The sequence below is a fragment of the Octodon degus genome, unplaced genomic scaffold, assembly GCF_000260255.1.
Source record: "Octodon degus isolate 3935 unplaced genomic scaffold, OctDeg1.0 scaffold00083, whole genome shotgun sequence".
Taxonomy (NCBI): Eukaryota; Metazoa; Chordata; class Mammalia; order Rodentia; family Octodontidae; genus Octodon; species Octodon degus.
Genome location: NW_004524659.1, coordinates 5,809,714 through 5,833,396, shown reverse-complemented (window position 1 = coordinate 5,833,396; position 23,683 = coordinate 5,809,714). Strand labels below are relative to the sequence as shown.

Sequence of the window (23,683 nt, the reverse complement as noted above, 5' to 3'; positions counted from 1 at the left end):
CAGACCCCAGAAACATTAGATACTGTCTCAACAGCATAATGCAAATTACTTTCTCTGCATATCCTCTCTGCATATGGCAGAGGTAAATGCAGGCCGCCTACCCAGCCCAGCTCACAGTACTCACCAACTTCCCACAATTCTCTTCCTCAAGCCACTCCCCCTTCTCGGCTTAATAAAGCCCAGGTGCAAGTCTTGAGTTGGTCTCTTTGTTTCAGAAAGCCATCTTCGTGGCTGGACTTGGGTCCCCTTGGCTCCCCAATAATTATATATATATATATATGTCTTAGTGTCTTTGTTTTTGCTGTGGGTTGCACTGGGAGTGGTAGATTGGAATTAACTTGGTGGGAGTCCAATAACATATTTTTGGGATTATAAGTATAGACTTCTTGGGCTGAAACGAGAACCAGGAAGGGACTCCTACAACAGTTTGTAGAGGCTTCAGCCCATAATCAGGTGGCGCTGAGAAGGGTGGGGTGGCAGAGGGGCACACAGAGGAGGAACAGTTCATGGCAGCAAGCAGGAGCGATGGCAGCAGCCTTCTTTCTGTCCCTTATATTCCAGGCAGGTGACCCACACTCACACTCACAGAAGGACACCCTAAATCCTAGCGTCACACATTCTAGATCCAGCCACCTCTGAAAAGCCCCACTTATGACAGCTGTGCTGGGGCACAGCTAGACACAAGCCATAACATTAGCCCCAAAACCATGTGTAGATGTGGGTGTGTGCAGGTCTGTGTGTACTTTTCTGATAGGGGGTCTTGCCATATTGTTCAGGCTGACCCTGAACTGGACTCAGTGATCGTCCTGCATCAGCCTGCTGTGTAGCTGGAATTACAGGTGTGTGCCATTGCACCTGCCTGTGTGTATTTTAGAATGTTGGCTGGCATTAATAAGTCGATAAAAGTATTGAATATGTATATAAAGAGCATATTTTTAAATTGTAGAAGTGGGTTTTTCTCACTGTTTAAAAAAAATCAGGGCCAGGGAGATGGCTCAGTAGAATAAGTGCTTCCCTGCCAAGCGCAAAGGCGTGAGTTCAATCCCTGGTTCCGCCAAAAAAAAAACAGACTTGGGTAAAAAAAAAATCAAAAGTAGGTCTGGTGATCCCAACTACTCAGGAGGCTGAAGCAGGAGGATCTCAAGTTCAAGGGCAGCGTGGCCCCCTGAGAAAAAACCTGTGTCAAAATAAAAAAGGCTGGGGATTAGCTCAGTGAGTGGGCCTGGGTTCTGCCTCCAGTGCCAGGGTGTGTGTAGGGGAAGGGTCCGATACAGAAGGGGATAGAGTTGAACGCAGGTAAATGTGGTCCTTAAGGCAGTTACTTTTAACGCTTTGTAGCGTATACATATTTATTAAATGCACGCCATTTTCATGCATTTCATCTCACTACGCCCGAGTATCTTCTGGTTCTGTCTGTGAGCCTCTCTGTCCTTTCTAAAGTCTGCGTCCTGTGGCCTGGTGTGTTGCGCACCACCGATCCAGTCAGGAGAGAAGCAGAAGCAGGGGATTCCTTCAACAGGGTCGTGTGGGGATGGGCTGAGGCAGGCAGTACAGGGCGCAGCCTCACGGCCCCTGAGGAAAAAGCCGCGGAGGGCGTGGCTGTGGCCTGGGCTCCGAGGGGTACAGAGGTGGTTCTCCCTGGTGGGGTGCACCTGGCTGCCTCACCCACCCAAACAGGGGAAGGAAAGCCGTGGGAAGGGTCAGCAAGCAGAACGCATCCCAGTGGAACACGTCCCAGTCCCCAGCACCTCTCCTCTACTGATGGAGCTCAGCACGGTGTCAGCTGCAAGGTGGAAGCGCAAGGGAGCTGAGCCCGCCTGCCTGCTGGGGAAAACCTGGGTGGGGGGGGCTACTGTGCCCCAGGACACTTATGGAAAAGCCCCATAGCCCAGATTCTAATTCAGTGGCTGAGTGGGCCTGGAGGCATGTAATTTTAACAGATACTCTGGGGAGGCTGAGGTCTGAGCTGCAGACAGCTGATCAAAAGCGCTGGTGTTTAGTGGTTTGGTTCTCAGCTGGCGTTTCCTAGTGGGAAGAGGCTCTGCCAAGTCACATGACCCCTCCTCTGCTCAGCCCTTCCTGAACGGGGCAGCAGACCCTGTGCTGGAGTAAAACCTGGAGCCTTGCATCCACACCAGTGATGCTTAAGCGTCTAACTTGAAAATCTTTATAGTCTGATCTCTCACCCTGCACCCTGGTAAGATCCCAAGACAAGGCACCTACCTGGCTTGTTTTTTAAATTGAACCTATAAGGACATTCTCTATTCCTAACACTTTCTGTAGAAATTTTACATCTAGTTTTATGAGTGAAAATATAGTTTTCCTTTACTGTATGATTGCTGTTATACCCTGCTGTGTGAGGGTATATCATCCTCATTAAAGTAATTAGGCTTTGCTAGCTCCCCGACCCTGTGGTGCTGGAGGTGGAGCCCTGAATCTCACACAGGCTGGGCCAGCACCTGCCATTGAGCAGTACAGCCCTGCCCAAGGCTTGAGGGCCTATGTTAGGTCACAGTTCCCTCCGTCAGAAATGCCAGTGTCTTGCTGGTGCCTGTTCTTCCCATGTCCTAGAACACCCCCCACCCCCGTCCTGTACTGGGGATTGAACCCAGGGCCTTTGTGCTGAGCTACACCACTGGCCCTTTTTCAATTATTATTTTTTTTAGACAGGGTATCTCTTAAGTCAGTAAGTTCCCCAGGCTGGGCTTGAACTTGCAGAGTGCCTGCCTCAGCCTCCCAGAGTGCTAGGATTCCAGGCTTGTGCTGCCGCACCCAGGTCCAGCCCCCATGTCCTTTGTAGACCATCTCTTCTCTGCCCTCATGCTCCTCTCACCAGCTTGTCCAGTGACCTCTCTCTGGACAGCTGTTTCCTCTTCTCCTCTAACACCCAGCCTTGGTCTGGCTTTTCCCCGAGGCTCCCCGGGGTCAGAGACCTCAGTGTCTCCGCCTCACCTTGTGTGGCCTCAGGAGCGCTGCATGTGGCTGATCCTCAGGTCATGCTCCTGCACATCTCGCTGGTCTCTGTGACATTTTGCCCACCCCGGGGACCTCTCCTCACCTTTCTCTCCTGTCCCTTAGATGTTGCTTTCTCCAAAGCTCAGCCTCAGCCCTTCCTCTGGCCAGCTCTGGAGCCCTGCCCGCCTTTCTCACAGCCCATTCCCCACACTCAGCCATTTGCTCCCAGCTGCCGACGCCATGGGACCAGCTGCTGCACTTTGATTCTGCTCCTTTTCTGACTCTACTGGCAGACACTCGGATACATAGGACTGCCTGCTCTGTGCCCACTGTGGGCCAGCACTGTGGCAGCAGCCAGAGATCGTCCCAAAACAGGAACCGGGTAGTGCCCCCACCCCACCCCGTGCATGCTACACCCCCGTGCAGGGCTGGCTCCTGCTGGCTGTGTAGCACCCATGCTCGTGTCCAGGATGGCTCCTCCTGCTGCTGGACCTTTGCTCATGCCGCCCCCTCACCTCTGTGTAACACCTTTCTATGTAGACTTACTTGTGCAGGGGCTGGGAGGCAGGGCTGTGGGTTACTTTTATGCATTCAAACAGCTATGAGAAGAAACATGCCCATTGGTGGCCCTGTTGCATCCAGGGGGGAAAGCTCCGGGGACCTCGGTCACAGCAGACTCCTGATTTACCTGTATTGTTAGAATTTGCGGTGGCACGAATGTGTTTGTACACTGTGAACTTAGTTTCCCTAAAGCTTGGCATGATGCCTGGTGCGGCCTCTCATATGCAGGGCCCCACACCTGAGGCCTTGTTATTTTAGGTATCTGTACCCCTTGTCCATCAGGTAATAGAAATAACAAGGGCAGGGACTTGGGAAGTCTTTTTGAAAAACCTTAGATGAAAAATGAGCTATAAAATAAACACATAGAGCCAGCTGAACTGCAGGCATAGTAAGCACTGACATGAACCTGGGGCGGTACAGATCCAGTCTCCTTTGTCGAGTTCTTTTCCTGAAAAGTGGATGGTTGAGATACAGTAGATAGCCAGGTGTGGTGGCGCTTTCCTGTAATCCCAGCACCCGGGAGTGGGAGGCTGAGGCAGGAGGATCGCTGTGAGTCTGAGACCAGCCTGGGCTACAGAGTGAGGAATCGGCCTCGGCCCCTGTGGCAGACAGGAGGAAGTAGCGAGATGTGGGGAGGTGGGCAGGAGCCTCCAGGGAAGGGTGGTTTGGAGGGCTTGAATCTGTGATCCCTGGAGCCCTCGACGGTGCCTGGGTGAAAGCATGGCAGGGAGAGGTAGGCGCCTGGCCCTGGACCTGCTTGCTGGGTGGCCTTGCAGAGTCCGCTCCTGCTGGACTCTTGCCCAGGTCATCTGTGACAGGTGAGTTTCAGTGTTTGTGCTCTTCCAAGTTGGCACGTTTCTTACCTACTTAAATTTTTTTTTCTTTTTCTTTTTTTTTTTTTTTTAATCAGGTGAAAAGTACTGTCTTCTGAATTTTAAGGTAAGTTCCTTTTTTTGTTTTGTTTTGTTTTTTGTATTTTAGGGAAGGGTCTACAAGGTGTTTGGGGTCTCACTACTGGATCAGACTCATAGTGATCCGCCTGTTTACAGCCTCCCAAGAGCTGGGATTACGGGCATGCGCCACCACGCGTAGTCTCAATTGCTGTCTCAGTGTGCCTGGGGGCGGCGCCGGCATGGCAGGCGGGGGTGGGGGGTGGGGGGTGCCCTGTGCCTGCTTGCAGGCACTTTAATCTGCTGAGCTATTTGGCCAGCCGGGTAAATTCTTATTTGGAAATACAAAACCCATATTCTCAACAGATTGGATTTCCACCATAATTTTTAAATATTCTTGTGGTTTGTAAGGGAAAAAAAAAAAATCTGATAAAAGCTGTTTCCTAAAGCTCGATGTGGTAGTGCATGCCTATTCAAGAGCCTGAGGCAGGAGGATCCCCAGGATTCCACACCAGCATGGGCTACAAAGTGAGACCCTATCTCAAAAACTAATGAATATTTCATTGAAATATTTTTAATAAAGAAACTCTTATTTTCCATGTCAGTAAGGAAAATAATGTATTGGGAAGTTAGAAATCATGCAAGGTATAGAATTATTGGACAGTCTCAGTAACTGCTTTGCCAGCAAGGAAATTCAGGGACGTTTTAGTTGTGGGATATGGGACTGTAAACATTAAATATTTCTCAGTAGAGTTAGTTAATAACCGTTTCAGCAGAAATAAAAACTTAATATCATACCAGTACATTATGGAAAACATAACCAAAGTTTAAAGGCTTCCCTTTTTAGTTTTGAACTAAGAGTATATTTTTTACCACTTCAACATTTTGAAAACATGATTTGCTACAGCTGACTAATTCTTTTTTTTTTTTTAGTACTGTGGCTTGAACCCAGGCCCTGTGCACTGCGCTACCCCTCAGCCCTTTTCTGCTTTCTTATTTTGAGTTTTGCTAAGTGTCTGTGTCACCCCGGCTGGACGCCCGCCTGCCTCCCTCCCGCCTCAGGCTCCCACCGCACTGTGCGTCCCCACCCCCGGGGTTGGTGTTTTTGTCTCCCGGTGGGAGTCCTGTCTGTGCTGTATGGCTGTGGCCAGTCTTCCCAGCCACATGGCGGGCAGTGAACTGACTGCGGCCTGTGCTCGCGGGAGCTGCAGGTACCCATGCTGTCCCTGCGCTCTGCCGAAGAGGAAGAGGCCAGTGGGACGCTCTTTAAGGTTTAGGATTCAGTTCTAAGAAACTTGCTGGGGCAGAAGTACAGACCTATAATCCCAGCACTCTGGGAGGCTGCAGTCTGAGGATCACAAGGTCAAGCACAGCACTGGGCAACTTAGTGATTTAGCAAGACTGTCTCGAAATCAAGAAACAAAAAAGGGAAAGTGATAGATGATGTGGAGTGTGCCTAAGGAGAGTCACATGAGAGAGAACATTCTCTCAGGCTTTCTTGGAGAGCAGACTGGCCAAGCAATGGCCGTGACTCATCCACATGGCTGACACTGACAGAGGATCTATAAACTGCTGTACAGGGTTTCAGGATAAATCCTGAGGGGATTTGACTGACCTTGTCAGATACAAAAGTTACGTTTCTTGTTATATAGGTCTTGCTTTATCTTGGTCTTAACCATCCAGCAGAAAAGTATAAACATGAAGTATAAAAAGTAAAGCCATATTAATATACTGAGTTGTAAAAGGCTCAAGTCAACAACTTTGGACATTGCCAGTCCTATGGATAACCCACTACTATTGTGGACTACTGGACTATATTGGATTATTTTGCTGAATTCACACACCTACAATATTTAAATGACAATGGAATACTCTTCTCTAACAAAACTAAACAAAAAGGGATACAAATGAATGACCATTTGGTATCTGTATATTCAAAATAGGATGGATATACAGCTGCATTCTCTTAATTCAATGAATAGAGAGATTTGTTCTAATAGTGTTTGTGGACAGGCTATCGTGTCTGCATCTTGTATAGTGAATAAACACTAAGACAACAATGTGCAATGTATTAATTATTGAAACTGTGCTAGTAACTGGTTTTGAAACTGTCTCATTGCTATTTGTTTCTCAGTAAATTTTTTATTTATTTTTTTATTTTTTATTTTTTTGGCGGAACCAGGGATTGAACTCAGACCCTTGCACTTGCCAGGGAAGCGCTTATTCCACTGAGCCATCTCCCAGTCCCTCTGATAAAATTATTATTATTACTTTTTAAATTTTTTTTTGGCAGAACCGGGGATTTAACTCAGGCCCCTGCACTTACCAGGCAAGCACTTATTCTACTGAGCTATCTGCCCAGCCCCTAAAATTATTAAAAAAAATAATAATAAAATAAAAAAGGGCTGTGGATGCAGTACAAGGTGAAGGCCTGGGTTTAACCCCCAGTACAACAAAACAAAGATTAAGGTTCCTAACCCTAAAATAAACTGAGGGCCACAAGAGTCCAAGTGCCACAGGAAGCGTGCTTTGCCTCCTGGTGTCTGCCGCCCTAGGCTTCCTCTGCCTGTGCTGAGCTCACTCCCGCCTCACTCCATGCTGTTTCTTCCCTAGGGCGAGAGGACACTGATCTATGAGAAGCCACCTCCCTCCCCAGGTACTTGCCTTTCTGAATTCCTTCTGTCCCAGAAGTGTGTCATTTTATAGAATACACAGAATAGCCTCACCAGAGATGAGTTCAGGTTTCCTTTCTCCAGAAAAGATGTCACTTCTGCCCCATTGTTAACCTTAGGAAAAGGTGTTTGTTGGCTACTGAGCTTCTGCTGTAGTCTCTGGAAAGAAAGTTCACCACCCCTGTTTAGGGAGGGTGCATGTGTGTGTCCAGCCCTACCTGCCTCTGTCTCTTCGCCTCTACTGGGCTCCTGCCTGGGCCAGGGCTAGCTGGGTCCTCACCCTACTTTGTTCTCCTCTTATCAATTCTTGCTATTCTTTCCAATCCCTTTGTCACCTCCTCCTTATGTTTCTAGGCGTTGCCCCTGGCTGATGGCTCACTCCTGCTTGCCTCTTGTCCCTTGTCCAAGTCACTGTCTGCACAGAACTAAGTAGATGCAGTGTGGTGACCTCCATGGGCTTTCCTTGTGATTCGAGTATCAGGCAGCACTTGAATAAAACAGTGGACTTTGCACTGTGCTGAGCAGGGGAGGTTGGCTTTCTGGACAGAGAAGGACGGACAAAGAAAGAACAAATAACAAAAGAGGACTGGAAGCTGGGCAAGATGGCAGACATCTGAAATCCAAGTACTCTGACAGGCTGAGGCAGGAGGATTGCAAATTGGAGCCCAGCCTGGACAATTTAGCAAGACCCTATCTCAAAAATAAAAATTAGGGGCTGGGGAGATGGCCCAGTGGAATAAGCACTTCCCTGTCAAGCGCAAGGGCCGAAGTTCAATCCCTGGTTCCACCAAAAAACTAAATAAACAAAATAAAAATTTAAAAAAATAAAAATTAAAGTAAAAAAGACTTGGGGATGGTTAAGCATGATGCTGGGCACCTGAAATCCCAGCATTCTGGATTCCTGCTGAAGCAGGAGGATTGCCACAAGTTCCAGGCCAGCTGGGGGCTACACAGTGAGTTCAAGGTCAACCTGAACTACATAGTGGGAGTCTTGTCTCAAAAAGCAAGCAACAAAAACAGCCCCAACATGGGATGTAGCTCAGTATGAAAGTCCTCTGTACTCCCCCACCACTGCCCCCCTGACACGACACCCGTACCAGATCGGTCATTTCAGTTTCTTTCCTTGTAAATTGGGTGTAAGGGGGACACAACTGTAGAAAACGAGCTAGCTGGTTAATAACAGGTTACTTGTTTGTTTGTTGTAAAGATTAAAGTGGAGCGAAGTTCATTGTCCCAGGCAACTGATATTAGCCTGTTTGGAGAAATTTGGTTTTGTCTCTCCTCTGAGGTCAGATAACAGTTTAGTGGACAGCAGCTATCAGCATGGGGACCTGGACATCAGTGGGAGTGACGTCAGTGGGAGTGGTGCCACTGTGAATTTTGGTGTGATCGCTCCAGCCTGGTCAGGACCCCAGCCCCCAACAGTAGCTTCCTGTAGAGCACATCTTTGGTTTCCCTCCCACACTGCCCATGCGCAGTGAGCCATCAAGACCTGTGGGACTTCGGCTTCTGAATCCCGCTGTCCCTGTCCTGCTGTGCCCTACTCTGCCTGCCCCTAATCTCCCTCTGGCTGGGCCAGCACTGTGGAGAGTAGAGCTGCTTCCATCTCCGCCTCTGTCCTGAAGGCTTTCTGGCTCCTGGTGAGCTGCAGGGTGGAAACTCTGCCCTGCATTACCAAGCCCAGGGCCTAGGTGGCCCTGCCTCTTCCTGCACGGCCAGTCTCTTCTCAGGGAGCAAGCTCGCAGCACCAGGCCTGATGTGAAGTAGCTGCTCGCATGCTCTGGAAGTAAAGTCTCGTGTCTTTTGGATGTAAAATGCTACACATCAGTCCTTGTTAAGCTTTTTCCTTGCACTTTTCAGATGCAATGGGTAGAATCCATCTGAGATGTACAGAAATCACCAAAGAAAAGCTTGAGGAGTTAAAAGAAGAAAATTTACACCTAAGCAATGCAAATCAAGCTCTTATGCGTGAACTAAGTTTAGTAAGACGAGAAATGAAAAAATTACAGTTAAAACTTAAAAGAATGGGACAAGACAGTGGGACGCCAGAAGAGACTAAGGAAACATCCTCTCAGGAAGGTGGGGATGGGTACCTATTTCTTTTATTGGAGGGTTAATAAAACTGATGTCACTATTATTTTGAGAGTTAATATTTCATGTATATTTATTGATATTTATGTGGATATTTTCCCACATAAATTCTTTGATTTTGGGGGGGATTTGTGGATATTTTATCTCAAATTTTTCTTTTTTTGTTGTTGTTTTTTGTATTTTTTTGGAGACAGGGTCTGTCTATGCAGTACAATCTGATCTTGAACTGCTGTAACCTTGGCTGACCTCAAACTCACAGCAATTGTCAGTCTCCCCAGTGCTGGGATTATCTCGTAAATATTAGTGTCTGCCAGCATGCCTGGCATTAGCTCATAGATATATTTTCATTCATAAATTTGCTACTTTAAGTTGAAATACTTTTTCTTTTCTTGACTTGTGTGTTAAGGAGTTTATCCTTTTGTCATAGATATAGTTTCCTAGTTTGTTGGTAATTCAGCTCAATCTCTGGAATGTTTTCCTTTTATGATGCATGCCTATGGCATCAAGTTCTTTTCCTAAGGTTACAGTACATTTTCACTGATAGCTGAGTGTGGTAGCGCACCCCTGTAATCCCAGCACTCGGGAGGCTGAGGCAGGAGGATTGTTTCAAGTTCCAGTCCAGCCTGGGCTACAAAGTGAGCTCAAGGCCAACCTGACCTGCGTAGCGAGACCCTGTCTCAAAAAGGCAGAAATAAATAAATTTTCACTAATATATTTTATCCTTTTTCCTATTTTTGTGAGGTGAATGTCATGGCCATAAGTCACGTGGTTTGGTTTTTTGCACACAGAACCTGCCTATTCCTTGTCTTAGGCACATTTATTTCTGGATAGTTTCTCTGTGCTGTTATTTTGTGGGATCTAGTTTCCATATTTTCTTACAGAACATTGCCGCTATGAAAGAAAGTTGTGTTTTAACAAATTTCCCATTTATTCAATGTAATTTTCAGGAAACAAATATATCATCTAAAACAACACATTTTTTTTCCAATTTAAAATTACTGTTTTGGGCTGTGGAGATGGCTCAGTAGAATAAGTGCTTCCCTGGCAAGCGCAAGGGCCAGAGTTCAATCCCTGGTTTTGCTCCCCCCCCCAAAAAAAAAAATCAAAATAAAATTACTATTTTGGGGCCGAGGAGATAGTTTAGTAGAATAAGCGCTTGCCTGGCAAGTACAAGGGCCCGAGTTCAATCTCTGGTTCCGGAAAAAAAAAAAAAAAAATTACTATTTTGCACTATTGTATACACAGACTTCCCAAGCAATAGTCTTGACTGGTATTTAAAAACTCGTTAACTTTCTATTTACTTATACTACAGATCTATAAAACTCACTGCTGCCTGTATCAAAAGACAAAGGATGACCACCATGTGTAAAATCTTGATAAATGTTACAGAATTTACTACAGCATAATATTACATGGGTTTTTCTTTCAGGAGTTACTGTACCTGAATTACTTTATCTCAGGAAACAAGCCCAAGAGCTAGTGGATGAAAATGATGGCTTGAAAATGACCGTCCATCGTTTGAACATAGAACTGAGTCGATATCAAACAAAATTCAGGCATTTGTCCGAGGAAGAGGTAATGTTTCTTGTTAAAAAGATCAGATCTTTTTTCTAGCCTTTACTGTAGAATTGATTTCTTATTCCAGTGGGTTCTTGTTTATTATACTTTAGTATAAAATGTATTCGAAGTACCCCCTTCCCTCCCCGCCCCATCACTAAGGCAGTTAAGACCTTGGTGGGACGCGGGGGTAGCGCAGAACTGCACAGGGCACAGGTGCCGAGGGTGGCTCGGTGGTGGACCATGAGCCTGACCTACGCAAGGCTTGGACTTCCAGCCCTGACACTACACAACAGCAGAGGAAGGTTGACACTGGATGTAAAACAGGACCCTGCACTGGACCCCTGATTGGAAAAGAATATCAGTGGGAAAATAAACAAGATTGAAGATAGTCTGTATGTTTGAAAATAATATTGTACCAAGTTTTGTTTTTTTTTTTTTGGCAGGCTCTGCCCTCCTGAGGGCAGCACTGGTGCATCATGTGTCAGGGACTGAACCACAGTCCCCTGCGCCTGCCTAAGTTTGCCTAAGCAGGCGCTTTAAACTACTGAGCTATCTCTCTGGTCCAATATTGTGTCAGTTTTGATGTCCTCCTTTGTATGATGGGATTGTTGTTGGATATATGAGCATTTTTGTTTTTAGGAAATATGCATGGAAGTATCTAGAGGGAAGATACTCTCCTCTAAATCATACCAGAAACAGTTTTACACACACACACACACACACACACACGTAGATGAATGATGCCTGATTTAATTTAAGACTATTAAAGGCACATGTGTTGAGAATGCTTTCTGGTCCTCATTTCAGTCTGAGAAGTTTATATTTGTAATCTCATGGATTAAATTATTGGAATCTCGTCAGATTAATTCCAATCCATCACTTCCATTGCAACCCATAGTGAGAATAAAGACACTAACCCATATTTATAGTTATGGGGAGCCAAGGGGTCCTAAGTCCAGCCATGATGGCTATCTAGAACAAAGTCCTTGACCCAGGGCTGAACCCAGGTCTTATTCAGTCATGAAGGAGGAGTGGCTTGAGGATGAATGACTGAGAATGGCAGGAAGTAGGTGAGGACTGTGAGCTGAACTAGGTAGGAGGCCTGCATTTACTTTGTCATATGCAGAGAGAAGGATATGCAGAAAAAGTGATTTGCATTATACTATTGAGATAGTATCTAATGTTTTGGGGTCCGGTGCTTCAGCTCTGATGTGTAATCTTTTATGCCCCAGGAAGTCATAATCTCTATCTTGAGACGCATCTCAGCTGACAGTGTGGAGCATTGGCTGTTGGTCCTGTCTTGACCCAGCTCATATTAAAGAGCAGCAGCTATGGGTTATCAGGAAAACCTGCATGCTGTCTTCAAAGACAACCACAAGCACCTTGGCTAGACCAATATGCACTGCCTAAAGACAATTGAAGAGATAAGGCGAAGTCCTAGCCAGCACTGTACATATCAATACGTGGAAATAGGGTCAGGCACAGCCAAAATGGAGTCAGTTGCTCTTCGTTCAAGGAGAGTTGCTCAGGTGGTCCTCCACAACATGTGCTTGTAATCCCTGCTACCGTTGAGGCTGAGGCAGGAGAATCTTGAGTTTGAGGACAGCTAAGGGAACTCATCAAGACCCAGTCTTCCCAAAAAGGTCTGAGAATGTGGCTCTCAAAACCCATGGGTTGCATCCCCAGTAACTCTGCCCTAAGCCTCCTCCCTTCAGAAGACTAAGATTTGCCATTTGAGAGGACGCAGTTTATTTTGTCTTCGATGCATTTTTTCCTTAGAGTTTCCATATTGAAGGCCTCCCATCAAAGGGCCCTGTACCACCTTGGTTGGTAAGTGAATATTATTTAATTTCAAGTCCCTATTTTCTCAGCTGTTTGTACAGCTACTAAGAACCATTCCAAAAGTAGTGGGTATTTAGACTTTTTAAAAATTTGCTGATTGCATTTAGACATAGGAAATATTTTGACATCCTTCACTATATCTTTCACTGTAATCTTCAGTTGGATGTGAAGTACCTTTCCCCATTGCTGCTGGCTTATGAAGACAGAATGAAAGAGAAGGACGAACTCAGTGCCGCCCTTGAGGTAGGTCGACAGATGTCTCAGGAGAGACGAGACTGATGAGCCAGTTTCAAACTTGGCAGAAAGGTTTTGGAGGTAAGTGTGCCCCACACATGGCCGACACTGCTCCTGCAATGCTTGTTAAAGGAAGGAGGCAGGAAGGTGGGTGGATGGCAGTGGGGGAGGGGAAGCAGGAAGGAGAGAAGGAAGAGCGAGGAAGCAGGGAGGGGCTGGCAGAGAGGAGGTAGGGAGAGCGGAGGGTGTGGACGGAGGGGTGCTGCTCCATTAGGAGCCATGCTTTCCTGGACGAGGAACCCCACCGGGGCTGGGATTGTGGGGTACAGAGAAGGCAACAGAGGAGGCACTGCTTTCCTGGGATTCCACAGCTACAAACACTGCCATTAGAAGGGACTTGGGAGGCCATGGTGATTTCACACCCTGTAATCCCAGCTATTTAGCAGGCTGAGGTAGAATAGTAAGTTCCAGGCCAGCCTGAGCAACTTGGCGTGCTTCTCTCTCTAATAAATGCTAAGAGTTGGGGATGTAGCTCTGTCTTAGCTCCTTATACAGTTGCTGAGACAAAATAGCTAGCCAGCACCCAAAATCAAAGGAAGAAAGGTTTATTTAGCTCAGTTTATGAAGGTTTCACTCCGTAATAGGCTGGCTCCAAGGCAGGGTGGCGTGGCAGAGGGGCAACTGTTCCTGGTGGTGGAAGACAGCACAAGGGGGAAGCAAGGCTCCTTCCCTCCCTTGCATAGTATGCAGGCGATCTGCCCTAGGGCAGGTGTAGCACTCACACCCCCATCCCAGCACTACACAGTGAACCAATCACAAACTCTAGGTTCAGCCACTTCCAAACAGCCTGCCCAGCCTGCCCAACATGACCATGTGCAGACACAAGCCAGAACAAGCTCAGTGTTAAAACACTCCTGGGTTTCATCTCTAGTATTGCCTCCCCCTGCCATCAATCTGCCGCATCCTTAACCCTTTACATTTTTAAGTTTTGAGAGAGGGCCTCACTAAGTCACTAAGCTACCCATGCTGAAAAACTCACAGTCCTTTTGCCTCAGCTTTCCAGACTGCTGGGATTATACCACACCCAGCTCTTTATTTATGTATATATTTGGTACAGGGTCTTGCTCTGCAGCTTGAACATGTAGTGATCCTCCTGTCTCAACCTCCCCAGCACTGGGATTACAGGCGTGCGCCACCATGACCAGTTTCGGTGTCCAGCACACCATGCCCAGGGTTCTGGGGCTGGCACAGCATGCAGTACCAGGGATAGAACCCAGGTCCTTGTGCTTGCTTGGCAGGTGCTTAGACCGCTAAGCTATCTCCTTAGCCCAGCTATCTCCCCAGTCCCCCAGCTCTTTTAATGCTCTTTCTAAATGAGGGTCAGTCCACTTTTTCTATAAAGGGCCAGTGAATAAAGTATTTCTGGTTTTGTGGGCCATGCAATTTTTGTTCATCGCTATAGCATAAAAGTAGCCATAGACAACATGTAAACAAGGGGCAGGACTCTAGTCCAATAAAACTCCATCCTGCAGTGTTAGTTTGCCTGAATGCTTCTAAGCAGGTGAGCGGCCAGCACCTGGTGAGTGTGTCTGGGCAGAAGGTGAGAAGGGGACGTTGCCTGGCAAAGCTGCTTGAAGGTAAACAGATGTAGCATCAATGTCTGACAGCTGGGAGAGTATTTAAAAAACCCCAGTAAGTATTGGCACCAAAGATGCTCTCACCCAAGTGCAGCACAGGACACTGAAGCCAGTCAGGTGCTGGCTGAGAGCCGAAGTGGAGGCGGGAGATGTAGGTTAGTAAGAGTTGATCTGAGACTACATCCCAGGCTTCTCCTTGCAGGCGCCTGGCTAACATGGATGGAGACCAGTGTCCAAGTGGAGTGCCTTTCTCCTCCTTGGCAAGGAGCAGGCATCTCGTGGTCCCCGCATGAACCTTTCCCCCACCCAAATAGGCTTTCCTTAAGGATGGAAAGTTCTCCACTATTACATAAAATAGTGCACTTTATCCTGCAAAGTCTTCAAACAAAACAGTACTTACAGACATCTCTGCTTTCTTTTTAAATGCACGCTAGGTTTTCAAGGATTGGCTGTAATGAAAAAAGTTACCAAGTTAGGAATAGAATAACTGAACTCCAGCTTCGTCCCTGTGCACACCCTGAGCTCTGGGTGGCGGGTGGGTGGAGCACGCCAGGACCTGGGGCAGGGCCCGGGTTAGGGTGAGAGTGCCGGGGTGGGGGGTGGCGGCCTGACATTTGATCTTAGCCGAGGCAGGGGTGGGCCGTGTGGGCCGTGGGTTCCGATGTACACCAATTTTATTTCAGGAAGAAATGAGAATGTTCAGGATGCGAGTTCAAGAAGTGGTGAAAGAAAACGAAGAGCTGCACCAGGAGCTAAATAAGAGTGGTCCCGTGACCAGGGAGGAATGGCAAGTGGGGCGTTGTGTGTGATGTGCTGGTCACGCAAGCCGCAAGACAATAGGAGCAAACTTGAAGTTACTGTGTGTGTGGGGGGGGGGGATTAAACCCAGAGCCTTTACACTGAGCTACATCCCCAGCCTTTTATTTTTTTATTTTGAGACGGGGTCTTCCTATGTCACCTAAGCTAGCCTCATACTAGCGATTCTTCCGCCTCAGCCTCCCAGAGTGCTGGGATTATAAGCACACCTCATCACAGCCAGCTTATATTTTCTCACTTAAACTAATACACTTTAAGGGAATTTCTAAGCAGTGCATATGGTACAGTGAGGTCGTCCGAGTGAGTCCTCTGGATTGGTTGGAAGTGTCCTGCGGAGTTTGGGCCTGGCCTGGGTGGCTCCAGGACGCGGGTGTGTGGTGACTCCCCCTCTGAGCTCGGGTTTTCTTCCCACAGGCTTCCTAGTCAGTGCGCCTTGTGCCCCTGAACAGCACCTGGAGAGTGGCTCAGTTAGACGGGGCTTCCTCAGCCTCCTCCGAGGGCTGCTGTGGGAATCTAACCTTGTTGATAGCCAGGAGTTAAGCCTCTTAGTATCTCCTTAAATAAAATTAAAAAGCCAATGAGGTGAGCAGCCCCGCTTTTTTAATGAATTTAGGGCAGGGTCTCCCGCACAGATCAGACTCGTCAGTGAGCTTTCTCCTTCAGCCTTCCAAGTGCTGGGACTACAGGTGCGGGCTACCACGTCCAGTCTCAGTCACCATCTCAGCACGCTCCCGGGGACTGGACCAGCACTGCACGGCATGGCACACTGGGGATCGAACCCCGGCCGCTGCCTTCTGCCAAAGCAGGCACTTTAGTCGGCCGAGCTATGTGGCTGGCCCTGACATCCCTGCTTTCAAGGCCTAATTCTCTAGTCCTGGGTGGCTGAGATTCAGACTCCGATCAGTGCCCCAGCCTGGTGGTCTGTGCAGAAAGGGGGTGAGCTAGGTGCTCCCTGAGCTAGGGGACTCGGGGAGCTCGGCTGAGCTTTCTGGCTGCTCCATGCACCTCACGCCAGTAGGTTCTTCGCGGACTCCCGCTCTGTAGCCCCGTCTGCATTTCGCTCAGTAAGCTCAGGCTCCGAGGATCGCTCAGTAAGCTCAGGCTCCGAGGGCCTCAGTTTTTTCATCTGCAGAATGGGAATGAGTGTTAAACTAAATCTGAGACTTCCTCCTTTTTTAAGAATGAGTGATCTCTTTTATTTAAAAGCTTAGGAATAAAAGGAAGGAGCTGTGTGAGGAAAAAAAGAAAAGAAAAGAAAGAAAAAAGAATAAATGAACTAGCAAGAAAAAGTCTTGTAAGGAAGCCTGAACTGTGAGGCAGACCCGAGTGGTGCTGCTGTGTTCCAGGCAGCAGTGAGGAGGCAGAGGCAGCGACACCTCCACAGGGTACAGCCTGGCTCCTTTTTTCTTCTCTCCTTTGTCCATCAGACCTTTTTTTTTCTTTTGGTCCCAGGGGTCCAACTCAGGACCTTGTGCTTGGCAGGCAGGCACTCATGCCGCTGAGCTATCTCCCTGGCCCCCATCCACACTTTTGAATAGAAGGTAGAAAACGGAGCGAGCCCGTTGGCCTACAGTGTGTTTGGGCCTTAGATTTTTATTTATTTTTTTTGGTACAGGGTCTCCCTATATAGTTTGGACTTTAGTGATCCTCCTGTATCAACCTCCCCAGCTCTGGGATTGCAGGTGTGTGCCACCACACCTGGGTTTGGTGGGGGCCCGGCAAGGGAGGTGGTACTGGGGAATCAAACTCGGGTCCTTGAGCTTGCCAGGTAGGCACTTAGTAAAGCTCCGGCTGCTCCACTTCTGCGGTGCCCTCAGCCACTCCTTCTCGTTGGAGTTTGTGATCCTGAAAGCTGAGCGGAGCCAGGGTTGATCCACCCCCAGCAAGGGCAGCTCTGCTGCTGGGGAGATCAGCACGGGGTGGGCTGGCACGGCCCTCAGGAACCACTCCAGAGTGTTCTATAAAGCGATTGTTTTCCAGCCAGTGTGCTACTGAATATGAGGAAGAGCTTTTTCATTAAATGGGATCTTTTTTAAATTGTTTCGAAATTCCATACAGCTTTGAAATAATCCAGAGCATATGGGGAATGGAAGTTTGTATCGATAAATTTGGCCACTTGATGGCTGTAAGCTGCATATTATGTATCTGGGAATTTTGTATGCTATTCTCTTTCTAAATGCTTGAAGTTTGTATTTGAAGCAGTCTGTGTGCTGGGAAATCAAGCCTAGGGCTTCATACATTCTGAGCGTGCACTCTGCTCCTGAGTTCCAGCCCCTGCCCTGAAATTTGACATTGTAGAAAGTTACCAAATGGTTTGAGGTATAGCTCAGTGATAGATGAAGCCTGAAAGAGGCCCTGGTTTCCATCGCCAGTGCCAAAAAGAAAAAAATACCCAAACCACATAACAACACAAATGCACACAAGAGGGGAGATAGTGCAGCGGTTTAAAGTGCCTGCTTAGGCAGAGCATGCAGGGACTGTGGTTTGATCCCAGGCACCACTAAGGATGCCTGCCCCACCTGCAGTGTGGGCTGAGCTGCCCCCCCAATAATGATAATAAAAAAATACACACGAGTCTTCGTAACTCAGACTCCTCTGTCATCTATAATGCATATGGCAGGGTTTGCGCTGTCACTGATATGGATGTTAGAGGCTGAAATGCATCCAGGTAGCCATCGTCTATGTTAATATAGTTGGTTTCTATTTTTATTTTTCTTTTGGATTTTTATTTATTTATTTTTTTTGGTACAGGGTCTCCCTATATAGTTTGGACTTTAGTGATCCTCCTGTGTCAACCTCCCCAGCTCTGGGATTGCAGGCGTGCACCACCACACATGGGTTTGGTGGGGGCCTGGCAAGGCAAGTGGTACTGGGGAATCGACCAGGTCCTTGAGCTTGCCAGGTAGGCACTTAGTCCGCTGAGCTATTGCTCCGTTCCCGCCTTTTTTTTCTTAATGCCAAAGACAGGGAAATCATTTTATTCCCCCCCTTTAAAAAGTATTTATTTTTTTGGTGCGGGGACTCACTATGCAGTTAGGAGTCCTGGTGATCCTTTATGAACCTCTGCAGCGCTGGGATTACAGGCATGCACCACCACACTTAGTTTCAGTGGCTGGCACAGTAGGCTGGTTCCGGAGCCTGCACAGCATGTGGTACTGCGGTTCAAACTCAGGTCTTGGCGCTTGCCAGGCACATGCTTTGACTGCCGAGCTGTCTCTCCTGCCCTACTTAGTTTCTTGTAGATGCCAGTGTGTTTCTGTACCAGGATGCCAGGATTTAATTTTGTAAATCTATTGCAGGCATCAGCTTCAGACTCAAGCAAAACTGGTTTTGGAGGAAAACAAGCTATTGCTAGAGCAGCTGGAGATTCAGCAAAGGAAGGCCCAGGACACCCGGCAGGAGCATCTCCAAGAGGGTGAGTGGCCTGGCTGCCGTGTCCCTGAAGCCGGGCAGGGCGGGCTTGCTCAGATCTTCCCGGACTGGACTGCAGCTTCTATCTCCGTCTCTAGCTGTTCACTGCCCTTGGCACGTGGATAGCTTTCTTTAGATTCCACCGGTGCCTCCCAACCCTTCTGTGTGTGTGTGTGTGTGTGTGTGTGTGTGTGTGTGTGTGTGTGTTTTCCTCTTTTGTATTTTGTGAATCAGTAGTAGATGAAGGATGCAGCAGAACTGGTTTAGGGGTAAAATAGTGCTTTAGAAGTGGGGAAGCCATGCGGGGTAATGAAAAGGACACACGATTGTGTTCTCAAGCATTGTTCGAAAGAGTAAGTAGATCTGCTCAGTGTGTGCAGTTTTGCTGTGCTCTTTCCCTTCCGCAGGGACTGTGGGCATCATAGGGCATAAAGCTCTAGAGTTAGGAGGTTCTCAGACACCTCCGTGTGTCCCGTCCTGTGCCCTCCCTGGACTTAGCCCCATCGCATTTGACAGTGGACTTCAAAGTCAGCCAAGTTAAGGGTCATTTCTTTTGCCTTGATTAAAAACCAATATATGGGGGGAAAATATCATTTTCCTCTTCCACTGAGTTTTACAGTGAAAATGACACAGGAGTCTGAAGTACAAGCTGACTTGCATGGGTCGTTGTAGCCGCCACCTTACTTCCCGCCTGGCCTGCGCCGTGCCTGCATCTGCTCACTAAGTGAGCTCCTTCTGCACTGTGCAGCAGCTCACTGCCAGGTTCTGCTAGCACCGGAGCTGCTGTGCTACTGATGACAGAGCCAAGTTAACAATGAGCACCTTGCTGGGGTGGTGGCGCAGCCCTGTAACCCCCGCACTCTGGGAGGCAGAGGCAGGAGGATCACAGGTTAGAGCTCAGCCTACGACCCTGTTTCAAAATTTAAAAAATAATAAAAGTGCCAGGATGTAGCTCATGTCTTAGTACTAGAGCTTCTCTGGGTTGTATCCCCAGTGCTTTAAAAAGGCAAATAGATGAGCCCCTCTCTGGAACAATCTCACTGGAATTTGTCCCACAGGACTTCACAAACCTGCAAGGCCCAGAACCATTCGCTCCTGCATTGTTGACCTGGAGGAGATGGAGCGTTGCTGTTGGAGTCAGGATTGGAAATGTGGGGAAATTAGTTTCCTAGTAACTGAGAGAAATTTTCTGGAGCACACCAGGTGGACAGATGTGGTGATTGTTGGGGTCACACAGGCAAGGCAAACCCTGGGGCCTGTGAGTCAGTGGGGTCCCTGCTGTGTTCCATTCCCCACAGGCAGTCCTTCCCTTTGATCACTTCAGGGCTGTCCTAGAGCAGGAAGAGTTAAGTTTGATGTTCCTGCACTTTTCAGTGCTAGCTGCAGCAGGTGCCTGGGATGCTTGTGTGACCTTGGCATGTGGGGTGACAATTCTTAGCGTTTTCTGTTTTCGGGGGGAGAAAAAGGGCCTCACTCTGCAGTTCACGCTGTGCTTGAACTCACTGTGTAGTGGGCTCTGGCCTGGCACCTGTGGCAATCCCTCTGTCTCGGCCTCCCTAGTGCTGGGGTTGCAGGCATGGACTTTCAGGTCTGGCATGATTTTTTGTTTTCCATATGCAACATAAAACAAATACTTAGCCAAGGAAAGTAAAAATAATACGTTGAATTCTTGGGGCACATTTGATGGCCTTAGAAATCTTAAAAATCTTGCAGTTTTAGGTACAACAACATGATAGATGCTGGCACCTCTGTTTATGGTTTAAGACTGGAAAGTCAGTTCCTTGAGGACTGGACTCACGTCTTATAAGGACTGTGATGAGACTTGGTAGAATATTGTAGCGTCCACAGGGTGCAGGCGCAGGTGCAGGGCGGATGCCCACGTCCACCGGGGCCCAAGTGCCTGTGTGCAATGCCGTCCCCGTCACACACAGCCTCTCCGGATTCCTTCTGATCTGTCTGATCCAACAGCGTGACCGCTGTGTCAGTCAGCGCTGTTAGGTGGGGTATGGGGACAGGGCAGAGCGTCTGTCTGTGTTCAGTACAGATGCAGTTTTCTTTCCCCAAATACTGTCCTCACATGGGTGGCTGGCCCCACTGATACAGAGCCCCAGATTTACAGGGCTTAATGTGTGTTTAGTGAGTACAGAGTAGAGGGACAGCCTCTTCTATTAGCAGGCTTTGGTGTTCATTTATAACCTTCCAAGAGATTGATACTTATTTGGTTAGAGTTTTTTCTTTAATTTTGGTTTTATGAGATAGGTCTCACTATGTAACTCAGGTTGGCCGTGAACTCACTGTGTAGCCCAGGCTGGCCTGGAACTTGCTGTGATCCTCCTGCCTCAGCCTCCTGAGTGCTCGGATTATAGGCAGGCACCACCTTGCCCCCCAAGATTTTTCAAGTGGTCTGTGTTTCAGCTGACTCTCCTCGTATTTCTCTCCCAGTCCCCAGTGCTCAGGTTCTGCTAAGTGCTCTCTTCCAAGCCTTTATCCTTCTCTTTTGCTTTCAGTTTCTCAGCTGACTAAACGGCTCATGCTCCTGGAGTCACAGACAGAGGCGCAGGAAAAGGAGCTGAAGGAAAGCAAGGAGCAGTTGGAGGGTCTTCGTGCCAAATGCCAAGAACTCCAAGCGGGCCTGGATGGCAGGATTTCTGTGGAAGTTCACACATCCATTGTAAATGAATTGAAAGGGTAAGGACCGAAGTCTTCCTGAGCACTACTGAGTCACTCTGCATGTCACTGTAGGCAGAGAGGAAGAGGTTGCCAGTTTTTGTTGTGGTTTATCTAGAGACAGATGCTCGCTATGTTTCCCAGGCTGGCTTCCAACTCTGGCTATCTGCCTGCCTCAGGCTCCCTAGAACTGGGGTGACAGCCATGTGTCACCGTGCCTGCTCACTCTCATGCTTCTTATGAGGAATTTTTCTACATCACTGATCTGCAGGAATTCAGGCAGGCTGTGTCGCGGCACGGTCTCCTGTTTTGCTTGAAATTCATGGAGCTTCTTGGGGCTGTGGGTTTGTATCTTTCATGAAATTTGGAAGCATTTTGGCTATTAATTTTGTAATACCCTTTGCTGATTCCCCGTCCCTCTCCTAGGACTATTTGCTGGTGTCCCATGGATGTGTCCCTTGTCTATGCCACCTGTACCATGTTTCTGTCCCACTGGACGGTGGCTCCTGCTGTCTTCCCTTTCACTCCTCTTCTCCCCTGCAGTCTGATCTGCTGTTGATCCCCTCGAGATAGCCGTCATCGCGCATGGTTTGTTTTGCCCTCTCTAGCAGGAGATCCACTATGTTTTGTTTTCTTTCACTTCATTCTTCTGTTTTTCTCTGCTCTCTTGAGCAGATAAGGCCTGTTTATAGAACCAGTTTAAAACCTTTGCTTGACAAGCCCATCTTCTCTCTCACTTCTTTATTTCTGTCCTAATCATGGATCACATTATTATTATTAATTTTTTTTTTTTTTTTTTTTGGTGGCACCAAGGATCGAACTCAGGACCATGCACTTGCCAGGCAAGCACTTATTCCATGGAGCTATCTCCCTGGCCCCATCACATTATTATTATCATCATTGTCATTTATTTATTTTATTTTTAAAAATGGTTTTTAGATCTTTTATTTATTGATTTATTTACTTGGTACGGGATCTCGCTATGCCAGCAGGCGGTACTGGGGATCAAACCCAGGTCCTTGCGCTTGCCAGGCAGGTGCTTAGGCCACCGAGCTATCACCCCAACCCCACCATCATTATTTTTAAATGGTAACCAAGTTTATCTGAAAAGTAAAAGTGGAGAATGAGGTGAAAACTGGCTCTGCGGATTGAGCTTGGGCCAGAAAGTAGATGTAAAGTACCCCAAAGGACGAGAGCAGGGCACTGGGAGGAAAGCCACGTGGCCTGGGTCACCCTTATTACTGCTGGAGTTGATGCTGTATGCTGCGGACTTTATGTTGGGTGCTAGATTTATTGCATTGCGCTAGGTAGGGGCAGACGCTGTTCTGTCGTACACTTCAGTTCCTGGAGAGCTGCTGGACTTGTTCAGAGCTCGCCTCCATCTGGGTGCACCCAGAGCAACCTCCAGTCACCTCCAAGGACTCAGTGTCCCTTACAGCCTTAGCCTTGCCCATCCAACTGCTGGGCTCAGGCGCTCTCTCTAAGCATTTGTGGCTGCCAGGGATCCTCCTGCCTCCTCATTTCTAATGTCTTTTTCCTCCACTCTGGGCAATTTCCTCTCACACAGGTACAGAGCTTGGCCAAAGACCTGTGCCCCTAAAGAGCTCCAAAGCCCTCCTCCCTCCCCTCTGCCCTAGACACTGCACTGCCACCATCTCCTGACCATCCTCTCTGATTCCCCTGAGAGTCCACAGGTTCTGTTTGGATGGTGGTGATGTGAAGCTGCCCTAGACTTTCCATATTTTCCATCTTCTGGGCTCACAGCGCACATCTTGTCTCAAGTCTGAAACCTATTTTTTTATTTTGTTTTTTCCTAAGTATAAATTCTGTCCCTGTAGCTTTGTCTTGGCCAGAGGCAGAAGTGTCCATTTTCAGAATTATCTTTCAACCCTTTATTGTGAATTCAATTCAGTAATTTATCCAGTAAATAGTAGCTATCTCAGTTTTTAATGAGAGGAATGAGTTTTGGGTTTTGGACATAGCTGACAGACTAACTTTAAATTTATGTATTGTTCTGTGTTTCTCTCTGAAACCAGGTCACCCTCCAGAAATGGAACCATCTTCAGCTGGTGTTCACCGAAAAGTTCCCCATGTGTTGGAGCTGCCACAGGCACAGAGGAAGAGCCTGCTCCTGGAGAGCAGCTACCTGACCCTGCAAAGCAAAGCCTTGGAGGCCGAGCCCATAAGGACGCAGATAATAGGTTCACTTGTTTTTCCCTTGCTTTCTCTCAGCTATTACAAAGAAACAAAGGCAACTAAAGAGCAGTTCATTTGATGTTCTTCCCATTCATTCAAACAGTGACCATACTATGCTAAGAGAGTGATCAGGCTGAGTGGGCATCCGAAT

General features: G+C 47.8%; 1 protein-coding gene across 1 annotated transcript in view; it reads left to right on the top strand.

The window, feature by feature from the left end:
- Positions 1-23,683, top strand: part of Cep89 (centrosomal protein 89) — a 41,262-nt gene that overhangs the window by 1,109 nt on the left and 16,470 nt on the right. Inside the window, exons 2-10 of the mRNA XM_023721432.1 lie at positions 4,427-4,455; positions 7,020-7,062; positions 8,939-9,157; positions 10,599-10,744; positions 12,509-12,559; positions 12,731-12,814; positions 15,126-15,229; positions 18,558-18,673; positions 21,177-21,357. Of these exons, the coding sequence (XP_023577200.1) occupies positions 4,427-4,455; positions 7,020-7,062; positions 8,939-9,157; positions 10,599-10,744; positions 12,509-12,559; positions 12,731-12,814; positions 15,126-15,229; positions 18,558-18,673; positions 21,177-21,357 (973 nt within the window). The remainder of the gene's footprint in view (positions 1-4,426; positions 4,456-7,019; positions 7,063-8,938; positions 9,158-10,598; positions 10,745-12,508; positions 12,560-12,730; positions 12,815-15,125; positions 15,230-18,557; positions 18,674-21,176; positions 21,358-23,683) is intronic.